The 14,440-nt window shown below is 38.9% G+C and overlaps 1 protein-coding gene across 2 annotated transcripts in view; it reads left to right on the forward strand.

Moving 5' to 3' along the window:
• NFIA (nuclear factor I A) overlaps positions 1-14,440 on the forward strand; it is a 246,618-nt gene that overhangs the window by 204,266 nt on the left and 27,912 nt on the right. For both annotated transcript variants that reach the window (XM_086462126.1, XM_086462127.1), the window contains 2 exons: positions 9,568-9,746; positions 12,301-12,466. In XM_086462126.1, the coding sequence (XP_086318252.1) occupies positions 9,568-9,746; positions 12,301-12,466 (345 nt within the window). The remainder of the gene's footprint in view (positions 1-9,567; positions 9,747-12,300; positions 12,467-14,440) is intronic.

Below are 14,440 nucleotides of genomic sequence, written 5' to 3' on the forward strand. Positions count from 1 at the left end.
GAAAGAAAAAAAATAAGAATGAGATGGTATGTTAGGAAGATAAATGAAGGAGAAACACAATTACAAGGAACAAGAAATACAGCACAAAATGAAGAAGCCAAAGAAGTGGGTGTGTGAGCAGAAACAGAAGAAGGGATGAAAGTCAACTAGTGGAGTGGTTCCCATTATATTAATTTCCTCCATAATAAGCATTGCCATTGAGTTTTCTATCAGGACAAGGCCTACAGGGAAACTCTGCGAGATAGTACTCTCTGTGCCAAAGTGGCAAAAACTTTATGTCACATACTTGGGAAGATGTTGTGCCCTTCTCTATCAAAATTCTCCACAGGTTCACCAAAATATCAGTGCCTGTTGGCTACCCTGTCAGCTAGCTTCAAGCAAATCAAAGGGGTAATTCCTGCTAATTCACTCCAGAGCTACACAGTGTAAAAGGACATATTGTAATATCCTATTCCGTACAACTATCTGTGGCTGCTCCTCAACGCTGTCAGCTGGCAGACTAATGTAACCTCCTACTTCTGTTTGAATTTTGCCAAAAACAAAATGGTGCAACTTCCTTCTGATACAGACACCTCCTCAGATCAGGGGATGGTAAAAGTGGAGAGCACCACACCACATGGGTAAGGAAGTTGAGTAGAAACCATAAATAGCATAACGCTGACCAACAGATGAGCATTGCTTTTGCGACAGCAAAAAGCAACGCTCCAGTTTACAATGTCAGGATAGCTGACTGTGTAGGTGAAGATTTTGATTTTCTCCACTCACTTTGAAATACTATGATGCTGAAGGAAAAACAGTTTCCTAACAGATGGCCTCAAGGTCAAGGTTTAGTAATTACGAGATACCCTACCCAAACTGCCATCTACTCCCATATCCCAGGCAGGGGAGGGCAGAGAGGAAAGCTTGCAAACGGTTAAAGCTTCAGCTAAACAAAAGTCAGGAACCGTGTAATTAAAACTCTACCTTTGTTGTATTGTAAAGAGTTAGCCTGTGACATAGGAAATATTTAAAGGAGCAGGCTGTTCAGCTAATTTGTGTGTGAGTGAACTGCTTAGACAGTCCTAGCCTAAATTAACTGTAAGACCACCCACTGAGATTGCCTCATAAAGGGCTATGATTGCTCAGCTTCGTTTTGTATAACCGTTCAATAATTACTAGATAAATGCATAACTAAAAGCTCTATTACACTAATAATTTGTACTGAGATAGATGTGTGGGACACCATGCTGGGTTAATTTGTCATCCCTGCAGCAAACTTCTAAAGAGGGCTCTTTTGCAGAGGAGTTGTGTTAATATGTTGCTCCAGCGAGGACATGTTAGAGCAACAAGATGACTTGGTCGCTTAATCTCCTAAAGAGGCAAAATGCCTGGAGGGTAAGTGCCAGAAAGAAGAATGGGGGGTGATTAACATAGTGGACCCAGATTTAAACTCATCCTGACAAAAGGAGCTGATCTAACTGAGCAAAAGAATGAAAAAAGGGGAGTGTTAAAAATACTAATAGGATTTCATGCATCCCTAAAAAATAATATAAAAATAAAGTGCTGCAGGAAGAAAGTATTTTACCCCTGCTTTTACTGATTTTGTGTTCAGTTTCTTTGCTGTCTTTGATGTATCCGTGAAGTTAAATGATATGCTTTAAACAGTGCAGTGAAGTATAATATTTTTATCTCTGCTTTATGCTAAATTCTTCTAGCTTCAGACACACACAAAAAGCACATTATTGCTTTAAATATGGAACCCATGTTTAAGCATCAGAGCTCTGGATTTTCAACCTCCTCTATTGACAGAACCATAAATCATGTTAAAGTTAAGTGAATTACTGTAGCGTAGAACTATAGCTTTAACAATGTTTATGTAGTATCAGCTTACCATCTACAGAATGAAAGGGGAAAAAAACACTGATATTAGAAATGGGAATGTGGAGTCCTATTAACTTAACAGCAATATATCACTCCAAAGTCACAGATTCCATTACCATGCCCTTTTTAGTATCAAAGCAGAATTATATCATCACACACATAAAGGTTGTGGTTTTTAAGAGAATTTACATTTCTATTGTAAACTTATCAACTGCATTTCATTATAAGAAAGACATGATATATTCTTCTAGCAGTAGTTTTTATCTTATATGTGGAAATACATCATGTGTATTAAAACCAATAATAATATGCAAAAGTTGCCAGCATTTGATGTGAAGTAGGAATTCTACAAATAGATTAAATTAGGCTTTTTTGACCTCTAGCTATGGTCTTCGAAGGGAGGAGTGCTTTCTAAAGGTATGATTTTTATGTCTGTACCTATGTAATCGGTTCTATAGTATTCTGATCTCCCAAAGGCAGAGGAATTTTGACATGTTTTGAAACAATCTGCTCAAAATAGCTAACTTAACTGGCCCCCTGCCTATGCCAGAATCTGGAACCAGCACGCAATTCAGCTCTACAGGTTTTCAAAAGCAGCCTGTAATACTCAACAATCCAGAGTACACCAATAAACCCTGTGCCCAAACACAGCTTTAAGCATGTTTTCCTTTTGCTAGGAACTCCGTGGGCCTTGGCAAAATGTCCTTCTGCCTCCCACTTGCTACTGCAAAATCTCTTACAGAAAGAGGACTTCTGAACAAAGGGTCCAGGTGCCTTATACCACTTTGGTCTTCAGAGCAGCGAAAAGGGGCTGATAGCCAGCCCCGACTTGGAAATACCATGGGTCTGTTTTTTTCAGCAGTGCTTAGCCAATCAGCTGCACTTGAGTTCTGGAGCTCAGATGGATATTCTACAATTCAGGCCTTCTTTTTAATGTCCATGTGCAGGAACAGATCCTCCATCCATCATATTTAGGGTATTTGTATATCTCTTGCATTGGGCAGCTGTTATATTTTGAATGTTTCATCTATGTTTGCCCACATAATGTGGATGTAAGTTATTGGTGATACCAAACCTTTACCCATCCTAAGAGAGTAAGGCCTATTTTTATTCTCCTGACCCATGATTTCTCAGCCTTGTCACTGCAAATGGGAATGCAAGACGGGATCAGTTTGACTTTAGCTCACCCATGAACCTGACAGACATGTTACTAAATGGCCCTTTTGCACCATTATGGGACTTAAGCAATACTTATGTTTTCCAATGATCTGAATTCCCTTCAAAGGTCTGGTCCTAGGACTGGTCAGTCCTACCCTCAGCAGCTCAATATTTAAGTAGAGGCAAGTTCTTGCTAACGTGAATAGGAGATTGCTCTACATTTATCACCCTAAAGTCTATTCCTAATGGGCAGTAAGAAAAATGGGGACCTTCAGAAACCTTTGAAGGAGTTATGGGGATGCAGCTCCCATTGAAATTCAAAAGCAGTTAATGAATTCTCTCAGGACCTCTGCAAATCCCAGCCCAAGTTTCTTAATTATTTTTTTCTTGTTTGGGTAACTGCTTTCATCACAAAAATCTGTGGGCTTAAAGCTATTGTTTTAGGCTTCTATTCTTTACCTCTTGTGTTGTATTATACACAGAAGTGTAAGTTCCTTTCAACAAATTTGGATTATTGCCAGATCTCCTTATTAAAAAGTCACTCTTCATATTTCCGATAAACACAGCTGTTTCATGGTGTTTGAAAGCATTTCACATCAGCCAGCATGGTGGCTTAGCCAATTAGTACTCTAATATGGTCAATTTTCAGAATAAGTACCTTTGGGGTACAAAGGGTGGGATACATCTTGCATAATTTGAACTGGCACTTGCATCACTTAAATGCTAGGAGAAAGCTTACAGCATGCAGGGAGTTAAAGCAACTTAGAAGTAGAAATATCTAGCAGAACAAACTGTTCTATAACATTTCCAGGGAAATGACTTTTAAAAAAATACTTTCTTAATTGTAATGAAGCCAATTATAATGGCCTCAAAAACAAGCTGATAAAAATTATCCTGTTTCATTATGATTATAACGTTACTATTTCTAGGAAGATTGATCAATGTTTAATGAGCTATTAGTAAACTTAATTATCACTTTATAGAGGAGGTATCTGAGCATTGTGCCCTAGTGAAGCCAATCCACTATTGGCCTGGTCTGATGGAATAGCTCTTGTGCCTGAGAAGGAAGAGTGGTTTGGCTTCCCCAGACCACTACTTCTTTGAACAGGCAAGGAGTGCAGGGTGATAGCAGGCATTTCCTGAGGGGGAGAAAAGCAACACTAAATGACCCTTTCAAAGACTTCAAACGGCTTCGTGAAGAAAGACATTTCATCCAGTCATCTGGACTTGAAGGGGCTGGCAAGGCTTTTTGGAAGAGGAGATGGAAGGTGGATGGATCAATATGTCTCCCCCATATGTTGGGCTGTGCTGGTGGAAAAATCTGTCTGAGCACTGCAGGTGCGATCACGAAGTCCCTTTACCACATCAGTGAGCGCTCCCTGGGAGAAGGGATCCCGTGTGTCTTTATTAGGACGGCTCCTTTGTTCCAGGAGAAGGGCCTGAGAAGGGTACTAAATATCCAAAGGAAACTATAGCCTGTTTCAAATTAACTGATTCTCTATTATCTGATCATTCAGTTGAATAGAATTCACAGTTTCAGCTCTTCTTCATTTGCCTTAGACATGTGAAGTGCTAACCTAATCAAGGAATGCAACTTATTTTATTGGTTACTTAGTTTGTTATTGGCTACTACAAGTCAAGAAGGGAAAAGACAAGACAGGCCTGCATAATCAGATGTTTGAATTCAGTGTTCTGAAAAATCCTCTTACTTCTGTGCTGCACAGCACCACGAACTCATAAACCACTAAAGAATCCAGTATAGCAGGCAACAGCTGTACTGCATAATTGCTTGGCCCAATAGCAGTAGTTTTAAAATACTGGTGTATCTGTTGGAGGCCACCATACATTATCATCTCGTTTTCAATAAAAAGTCTGGGATGTTTCAGATGAGCTTCAGTGGAATTAGAATCATGTGTGCTTTGAAATATTTATGCTTGCCTTGAGATGGAAGGATAATTCCTGCCTCCAACCCACACACACAAATAACAGATTTAATAATGCCAGATAGTCGAACTCCTCCATACCTACAGCAGGTAGAAATGAAGTTCTGATCTGAAATACGCATATTTTCATAGGTTGTAGAACTTATATTTTATGTCATTTAGTGAGGTCAGTAATAAAATATAACTGTCACAGGCTGAAAGATGCCAAGAGAAATATGGTTTGGCAGGATGGAGCTGCTTAGGGATCCATAAATGATAAGTCAATAAGTAAATAAATAATAGACAAAGACCTATTTTATCTTCCATTTGAAGTTCTCAAGGAATTTACAGTCACTGATTGAGACTTGTTAATATCCCATCAGAAGCACATAAGTAGTAATAGACCTTTCTCATAGGAAAATTTGCATCACTCTAGGCGTGGTTTTTGGAAGCAATGACTTTATAATTTTTATTAAGCGTTTCTGAAAATCATGACTGAAGGGGCTTGTCCAGGATCACTTGCGACTTTGAGAGGCAAAACAGCAACCCGCTCCACTACCTCACATCCTTTAACTGATTAAAAATGTTTGTGAGGATCCATATATTTGGAAACAGGGTTGTGTTCTGCACTCAGTACTTGTTTGAAAGGCCATTTTTGCATACTCCAGAGTTGGTGACCACAACACAGCTATTGGAGCAATGGGTTCTATATCTGGGCCAGCAGTTTTTAGACTTTAGCATATAATTCCCTCTTTTCAGTATAAGGCAGGCACACTTGCAATGTTGATCTTCCTCTTATCAAATAGCCCTTCCTTTTGCCACTTGAGAAATTTGGTATTTCCCAGTCATAGATTGCAAAAACAGCCTCTCTGGAGATCCTTATTCCATTCGTTACTTCTTACACTAATCCATTTGCTCTGAGAAAATGAACCCTACCTGTCAGTATATGGCACAGACTGAGGACTGATGCCTATTCAGTCTTGTTTCCTTCCCCCAGTCTTCCCCATGATCAGCAGAAAGCCCTTCGAGGCTGTGCCAAGGAATTGGCCAAGACTCTGAAGAGGAACCACTTTCTCCTTCTTGAGGCACTTTACCTTCCCAAATTATTGTTGATCATTTCTGCATTCATTTTTCTTCTCTTTTGCTTTGGGAAGATCACCGACAAGTGCTTTCCATTTTGTTTTCTACCCTGACGTGCTGAGGAAGTCAAGGCAACAAAGAAAGACCTACAACTTAAATGCCTATGAGTATTTCTAATAACCATAACATGTCTTTCATAGAGCAAATCAAATTTTTAAACGAAGAGCCATACCTTGGAAAGGCTAAATACAGCGGGGTCTCAGGCCTAGCTTTGAATTTCCGCATGATCTCTGGGTACAATTTTTTGTTCCTTCTTGGTTGATTGAAATACCATTTCTATCTCCTTTCCAACCAGTCGAAGAAAAGGAATTAATTTTTTCCCAGATGTATACAAAGGACAGTGCAGTTGCATAACAATTTAAAATAGTATTAACAGCTGGTGCTAAAACGATTTTTTTTTATATAAATGTTTAAAAAATCCCAATCTATTTTTTGCTTAATTAGATGTTTGCCACAAATTTTCATTTCTCATTTTTATCTTCATCCTTCATCTTCCGTTTAGCATACAAGGAAAGGGGAAACTGTAAAAGGAGATACGACAAAAGAGAGGAAGAATATGTTTTATATCAAAAAAGAACAGAAATGTTGTATGCTAATGAGAATTTTGTTGTAGTCGTCAAAATGCTTACCACCAACTTTAGCTGAGCCAATATTAGTGGCAAAATATTTTGACAAGCTCTAAAATGACTGTTGCTTCCTGGAGAAGGTGATGATACGTTCATACCTGTAAAGTGGCTATGACGTAAGTGTCATTAAAGGAGTTACACCTCAGGGGCTGGTGTAAGTGAGATCAGAGGCTGACACTTTGGGTGGAATTCACCTAACTGAAGGTGCATGCATAGACTGGAGGTATCTACCTCGGATCTAGTACTGGTGGACTCCCTTCACGTGCACTGGTGAGCCAGGCAGTATGATCAGTGAAGTCCAGTCAAAGGCAGTGGTTGATTTTTGGATGAGATGAACGGCCCCTTAGACACCATTAGTTCTGTTTAGTTCTCCCTAGATTCTAAGATAATTAGCTCCATGGTAGACATCCACATTTACTAAGGTGAATCCCACATTATCTCTACCTTTGATAGCACACTTCAAAGTTAGAGCCTCTCCCAGGAGTTTGGGGACAGGAAAATAGCCTTCATTTCTTCCTTTGAAGATTTGAGTTCTTTATCTGGAAAGTTTTCAAATATACTATAATTTAAGATGCAAACTCAGAACAAAACTATTTGCTTTAAAAGTGAATAAGAACTAATTAACTAGGTTTGTAAAAAAACAAGAGATAAGCCCAGATGTGCGGACAGGTTGAACAGGCTGGGCACACAGGTGTTTGCCTTGGCCATGGAATAACTGTCAACATTTCCATAACAAGAAGTGTGGGATATGCTGCTTCTTGTTTCCTTCTCCTAAGTGCAACATTGCAGACCTAGCACAGCTGTGGGAAGATGCTGTTTTCCAGTTCAGCCCGCATGCCACAATATCTAGCTGTTATAAGATAGGTATAGCCCATACTTTCAGAAGAGTTTCTCTGGATATCCATCTACTTTGATCAGAGATAGCTGAAGGCTGCATGCTGCCTTTTAGTTTCTCATCTCCATGCTTGCTTTCAGTGGTGTTTTCCCATTTAGTACCACACACTTGGTATGCGTTGCTCTTTCTGTCCGTGAATATTTTAAACAGTATTAAGGGAAGCAGCCTGGGAAGACTTGTGGGGTTAACAAGGATACAGGGGAGCTTTTCATGGCAAAGATGAGAGCTTCATATTTATGCCATACCAGCAACCCAGGCATGAGTGCAGCTCTTTTTGGTGGTGGTGTCAAAGCAGTCATTTCTGTCCACTCGTGGAGAAAGAAGTACATAGAAGTGCTGCCCAGCCAACCCTTAATATATGTTTATAGGATAATGCAGTAGGTTTAGAATCATAGAATAGTTTGGGTTGGAAAGCACCTTTTAAAGGTCATCTAGTCCAACACCCCTGCAGTAAGCAGGGTCATCTTTATCATAGGATCATAGAATAGTTTGGGTTGGGTTTCCTTGCTGCTGTCTCTGAGTACATATTTTATCCATGTCTTCAGGCTCTGAGTTTGCTAATGGTTTAATAATGCTTAAGAAAAAAATTATTAATAAAGTGTCATATTATTAAACTGGTGATGAACAAGACTAAGAAGCAGATTTTAGCTTTTATTTAACTGAGAACTTTTCATAACATTCATCATGAAATGAGTGTTTGCTCGTTTGTATTTGATTTTAGTTAACTTTCCTGCATCTCTCCAATTTTTCGAAAAGCGTCAAAGGCTTTTTTTTCCTGTCTTGTATATTTAGCTTACTTCAAAGCCAACACATGAGTTTCTGTAGGATATTACCTCCCTTGCATAGCCTTTATCTAATCAGTTATGTGTGGTGTACAAGTGCAGTATATGCACATGGGCACTCTTGAAATTTTACTAGGATAGCATGCCAGTGGAGCAACAGGGATGTAATGATGACTGAAATAAACTATGATTTACAGATGAGCTTGTGCGCAAACAGATTAATTGGCCGTTCTAAAGGAAGAGTGAATTCTCATTTTAGAGGGGAAAGGGAGAATTCATAGCACTATGAATGGCAGCAGTTGCTACCTCATGGTGACAACTAACAGTGGAAAGCACTGTTAGCTAACAAGGGTCCAGCCCAATATATCCTGAAGGCCAAGGAACTGGGCAAAGGTGTGGCATAACGTAGGAGAGTGTAAGGCTCTTTTGCTGCACCTGTAGTTCTGCTGAAGTCAGCTGAGGGTAAAATCTGTCATTGCCAGTGGGCTTGTGTACATTACACCTTTACACTTTCACTGTAGTACATTTTCCAGCTGGCTTGTTGGCCCATAAATTCACCAAATTAAACTTCATCCATGAATGCAAGCTGGGGGCTCACTGAAGATTTGAGCCTAACATTCAGGAGAAATGTAAATATAATTTTCAAAACAATCTTGTCACTTTGCACATCTTCATTAGATGAAAACACATTACTTAAAATAAACGTTCCTAAACGGAGGTGGAAAAAAAAAAAACAAACCCAACAGGAAGTGTTAGACCATCTTTAAATTATCCACCATTTATAGTACAGTATAAAATGGATTCATATGTGCAAATCCAAGTGATGTGAAATGACAATTAAATCAACCCTAATCTCCCAAATACATTTTTTATTGCCTGATTGATGAGGACTGCTCTTAAGGTGATGAATAGTTTTCACTTTCACAAAGGACTGTTGATTCCTTTATATGTTGTCCACTAAAAATATAGAAAATCCTTCAAAATGTCTGGCTCCATTTGCTTTCAGGATCTAGATTAAGCAAGTGTAGGACACAATGTGGTCTAATATACTAATTGCGAAGATCAGATGCATAAACAATACTGTACATTTAAAAAAATACTAAAAGTAAAACTACAGTAGAATTAAACTGTTTTATTTTCCAAAGGCAAAACTCTATATAACTTCTTTGTTTTCTTTCCTATAGCAAGTCCACATGCAACACCATCGACTCTTCATTTTCCAACATCACCCATTATTCAACAGCCTGGGCCATACTTCTCACACCCAGCAATCCGCTATCATCCTCAGGAGACTCTGAAAGAGTTTGTCCAACTTGTCTGCCCCGACGCTGGTCAGCAGGCTGGACAGGTGGGGTTCCTAAATGTAAGGAAGCCATTTTTATTTCTTCAGAAGTGTTTGTCCTATGTAAAATTAACCATGGGATTATGGGATTATTTTAACAGCATGTTGCATACAGGAACACACCTTGAATAGTCATTGGAAGAAAAAAAAATATGATGCTGCTGCAAAAATATTTTAAAAAAAAAACAAAAAAAAAACCCAAAACCTCCCCAAAAAAACACTCGACCACATTGTGGTGAAAATAACTTAAACTGTCAGAGAAGCTGGTGATACAGTGACCTTTTGGGTCCCTCCACAAATGACTTTGCTGCATGCATTGTAACCCTCGTGGAACTAAGGTTAACAAAATATGAAGGCAGACTAATTTTTATTAATTATTTTTGAAGTTCAGGGGAGAGTGGGGGGGAAGGAGCAGGAAAAGGGAGGGTGAGAAACAGATGTTTCAGATCAGCTAAGTTCATTAAAAAAAAAAAAAATAATACTGCCTTATAGCACTTTAGATCAAGTTGACCAGTACTTGAACTCAAGATGTTAAAAGTACAGTTTATTATGGTTTGTTATTTCTGTAAGCAGTTATCTTTTCCCCTTATCTCTATGAAAAATTAAGTAGAGTTCCAAAGCTTCAAATAACCATTTTCATTTTTTTTAATCAAATAAAGTGAATCATCTTGCTATTATTGAAATAGCATTCCGGTCAAATACAGAATTTATAAATTTTATGTAAATCAAATCTAAAATAATGCTCTGAATATTTCATGAAGCGTAATGCATGTAACTTTTTCCAGCCAATGAAGTAATAACTGGCAAAATTACTGTTTCTCTCCTGACATACATACGATTGAAAGTGTTAATGAGAATTAGTTTAATTATTAGTGTCTAATTTATTGCACTTATTTAATAAGCTATATTGTTCTCAGTGCTTTCCTTTCCCTAGCAGAAAAACCGACTCTACTTACTCCAGCCAGTACTGGCTTTGAATAATGTCTGCAATATGTTAGCAGATACATTTATGTCTAGACAACAAATCAATATAGTGCTTTTCGTTTTCCTTGAGTATTCATTTGCTTAATTTATCCCAAACCATTCAGCATTATGAACTGTTAGCACACTCACAATGAACATACAGCAGGGGTCTTCTTGGCAGGAAAGGGACCTAATTGTGAGACAAGATAGTGTTTGAGAGATGTCACTAATATATTAGTTTATTAAAGGTACGGAATGTTGGAAAAATAAATATCCCTGAAGGATTGCTTCTTACTGCAAACACTAGTAACTGCAGTCTTTGAAGTCAGTGGGAGTGCTGTTAAGTTAAACGTAGATGAATTTGAGTCTTATTTATGCCCTGAACCATTTTTGCTCTAGCACAAGTGTGATTTGCACCTATACGACTTGAAGGCCTTTTGTCAGTGCCAAAGCAGGTGAAATGAAAATCAAGTCCCAAGCGTTTGCCAGTGTCAGTATTTTGTCCCCAGTAATTCAGGCTAATGGAAACCCTAACAGGAATTAAAATATTATTTTCTTTAGCAGTACTTAAAATATAGATCTGTGTTTAAAGCCGAGCTTTTATCTTCAATGGAAAAGCCAATGATCAGTGCCAGAAGAACTGCAGTGAGATCAATTTGTAGAGTGCTGTCGAAAGTGATCTCATCATTTTTGTCACTAAAATGGAACACCTGATTCACAGGCTGTCCTACTTTCTCTTTGTAATGGCATTTGGCATTTATCTGTATGGTTTTCAAGTGTCCGGGCTGTGTTACACTTGAAACATAAACTTAACAAGTTGGGGGAAAGGGTGGCATTTTTTTTAAGCCTGCTTCTTGTTTTTGTGATACTTGAAAACACTTCTACTTGTGGACAGGTTTTTCTGGTGATTAATTGAAAGCCCACACCTGTATAGCTGGGCCCATTCTGCCTGTGACTGATCACATCCCAGACTAAATGGAGGTGGTTTTTTTTCCTAATGTGTAAAATGAAGCAGTTCTAAGTTCAGTCATTTCTCCATGTGATCCTAATGGCAACTAAACTGTGAGCTACAGTATTGCTAACTCAAAAGAGATGTGGGAGAGCAGTTACTTTAATATATACTAATTCATTTTCCTGTAATAAGATACCAGCATGACTTTTAAGACCACCGAAAATGCTTGTTTTTTCTCTTAATGAGCAGTATCTTTAAGAAATTTACATTCAAGTCCTAGGCACTGATATCCTAAGGGTGTAACAGAGGCACAAAACTGGGGGCTTTAAGGGGTCAAAAATACTGCTTCAGTTCTCACTGAGAATGTGTTAGTGGCTGCAGGAAATGTAAAGAGTAGCGGAACTTAATCCAGGACAGTTCAGACCAGCTGCTAATAGGACAAATGTTTAAAAGTGAGAATTTCCATAGTTTCACAAGGTTCACAGGGTTTGAGACAAAGTTCCTTGAAGTCAATGGAGAATTTGACCCAGCACTTTCTTTGCCACCTTTGAAGTAATTGTAAATGTATTGCACGTAGCTTTCAGCTAGATTGTTATTACTGGAGGTTCCTAATAGCTGGTTTTTAGCATAATTTTTGTCTGTTTGCTTGTTTTTCGGCAGCCCAATGGTAGCAGCCAAGGCAAGGTGCACAATCCATTCCTTCCTACCCCAATGTTGCCACCACCACCTCCGCCACCAATGGCTAGGCCTGTGCCTCTGCCAGTGCCAGACACAAAACCTCCAACTACATCAACAGAAGGAGGGGCCACCTCTCCCACTTCTCCAAGTAAGTATAGACACAGCGTGAACCAAGGGCTAACAGCAGCACGCAACGTGCTGCTATCACCGTCTATTGGCTATTCAGAGATGAGGACTGGACTAGCTCTCGGGAAGTAGGAGATCTCTCCGCTCTGTATATGATGGGCAAAATTCTGAGCTGCTTCTATATTAACAAGAAAAGAGTTAACTTAAGATTACAGTTTTACTTCTGACTTTGTTGGCATTTCACGTAACCACATAGGAGAGAAATCAAGGCCAGTGGCTAAGCTGTGACACAGACCTCGGACCTTTGGGATCTTGTTTACTGTCATGAGGAGGCAAGTTAGTATCTCACGTCAGGCTTTAGAGGATAGATACTGCATGGAAGTCAGACAGATAGGCTCATCGAAAACATTGCTGCTTATACATACTGGGCTAAACTAACAAGTCTTTCGAGTTCACTTCATTTACAGTTCTTTTGGGAATAAGTTCTTCCTAGATTAACCCAGACGTCTTTCCCTTATGACTTGATTCCCGAGCCCTGCATTTTGGGCAAGAAGCTATGGTATTTCTTAGGCCCAGGGAGAAAGCTTTAATCCTCTCTGCACCACCCACACGGCTCCCATATGTATTTTGTGTAGCCACAAGTCAAATATACAAATTCCTGGATACACACTTGGGGATACCACTTTGGACTCACTCTTCTGGGAAACAAATGCGATTCAGCTGGGTTTGATGCTTTAAAAAAGTCTGGATGTTCAGGGAGTTAATTGTGAAATGATTTAATGAAGCTATGCTCAAACTGACATTTAAAAACAAAAGGGAAGCTTTCAGTGCTTTAATGGCAACTGTAGGGGACTTGTTCCACAGTGAAGGGAATCCAAATAGCATCCACAAACAAAAATCAATCTAATCGAAAGAGCAAATCCTTTTGTGTGCTTTTCAAGCTTATTATTTAAATGCTATATGCAACCACTGCTCGATGTGCGTAGAGATATTCACTATTCAGACCATGTGAAACCTACATTTTTAAAGCTTTATATACTGTTCAGGAGATTTGTACAGGTTCTAGGGGGCATTTTTAAAATCTGGTAGTTCTCAAGAGTTTTGCATTGCCTTCTGCTACACGATAGTGCACAACTGCAAACTCAGCAAGATGCTCTGGCTCGCTTCAAAATTAAAATGGGTTTTAGTATGAGACAGTCTGGTAAGATTGTGAACATGATCTTCTAGAATCAGGACTTCTAGAATTGATCAGCAGATTTTTGTTGAGCTAAGAAGTTGATTCATTCCCTCCCCTCCACTCCTCTTTCTGACCTCAGACCAATACTTGTGCTATCAGGAAGTTTTGACACTTTCTGACGGGAGATACTGTCTTTTAAGTCCTATCAATACAATTCAGCAGTGGAATCTAAAAGGTTAATGTTTAGTCATAGTTATCACTGAATATAGTCAGCAATGCCTTATTAGTTCCTTGTCTTCAGAACCGGGAAAAATGAAACTAGGTCAATGTATATTTGTCATTACAGTTGTGACTCAGTTTACTGGCAGTGTGTGGTGCCTAAAAGAAAAAAATTCCCAACATCATTTTAGCAGTAATCTTAACACTTAATTTTTATGATACTGTGATCATGTAAACAAGCTGAATGCCTGTCTGGCCTGTTTCTCAGCTGGCATTTGTCTGCTGAAGTTCGCAGAACACCACCCATCGGTATCGGCTCGGGCTGGTCACTGTGGCTCAGTGTTCAGCAGACAGCTGCCATGTTAATTGGGAATTGAGGTTTTCTCAAGAGCAGACAGTTAATGGTATTTAAACAAAAGATTAGGAAAATAATTACTGTTTGTTAATTAGCTACGCTGATGTCTAAACATATAGTTTCGTACATAGTCAGGCATGCATCTTCCTTTTGGTAAGGGTTTTCAATAGTAGTGACTTGAGTTGTAAAGAAGCATATAATTTAATTTAGGGACAAATTTTACAGAAAAGTAGATTATAGGGAAC

Source organism: Leptosomus discolor, chromosome 3, assembly GCF_034619465.1.
Source record: "Leptosomus discolor isolate bLepDis1 chromosome 3, bLepDis1.hap2, whole genome shotgun sequence".
Lineage (NCBI taxonomy): Eukaryota > Metazoa > Chordata > Aves > Leptosomiformes > Leptosomidae > Leptosomus > Leptosomus discolor.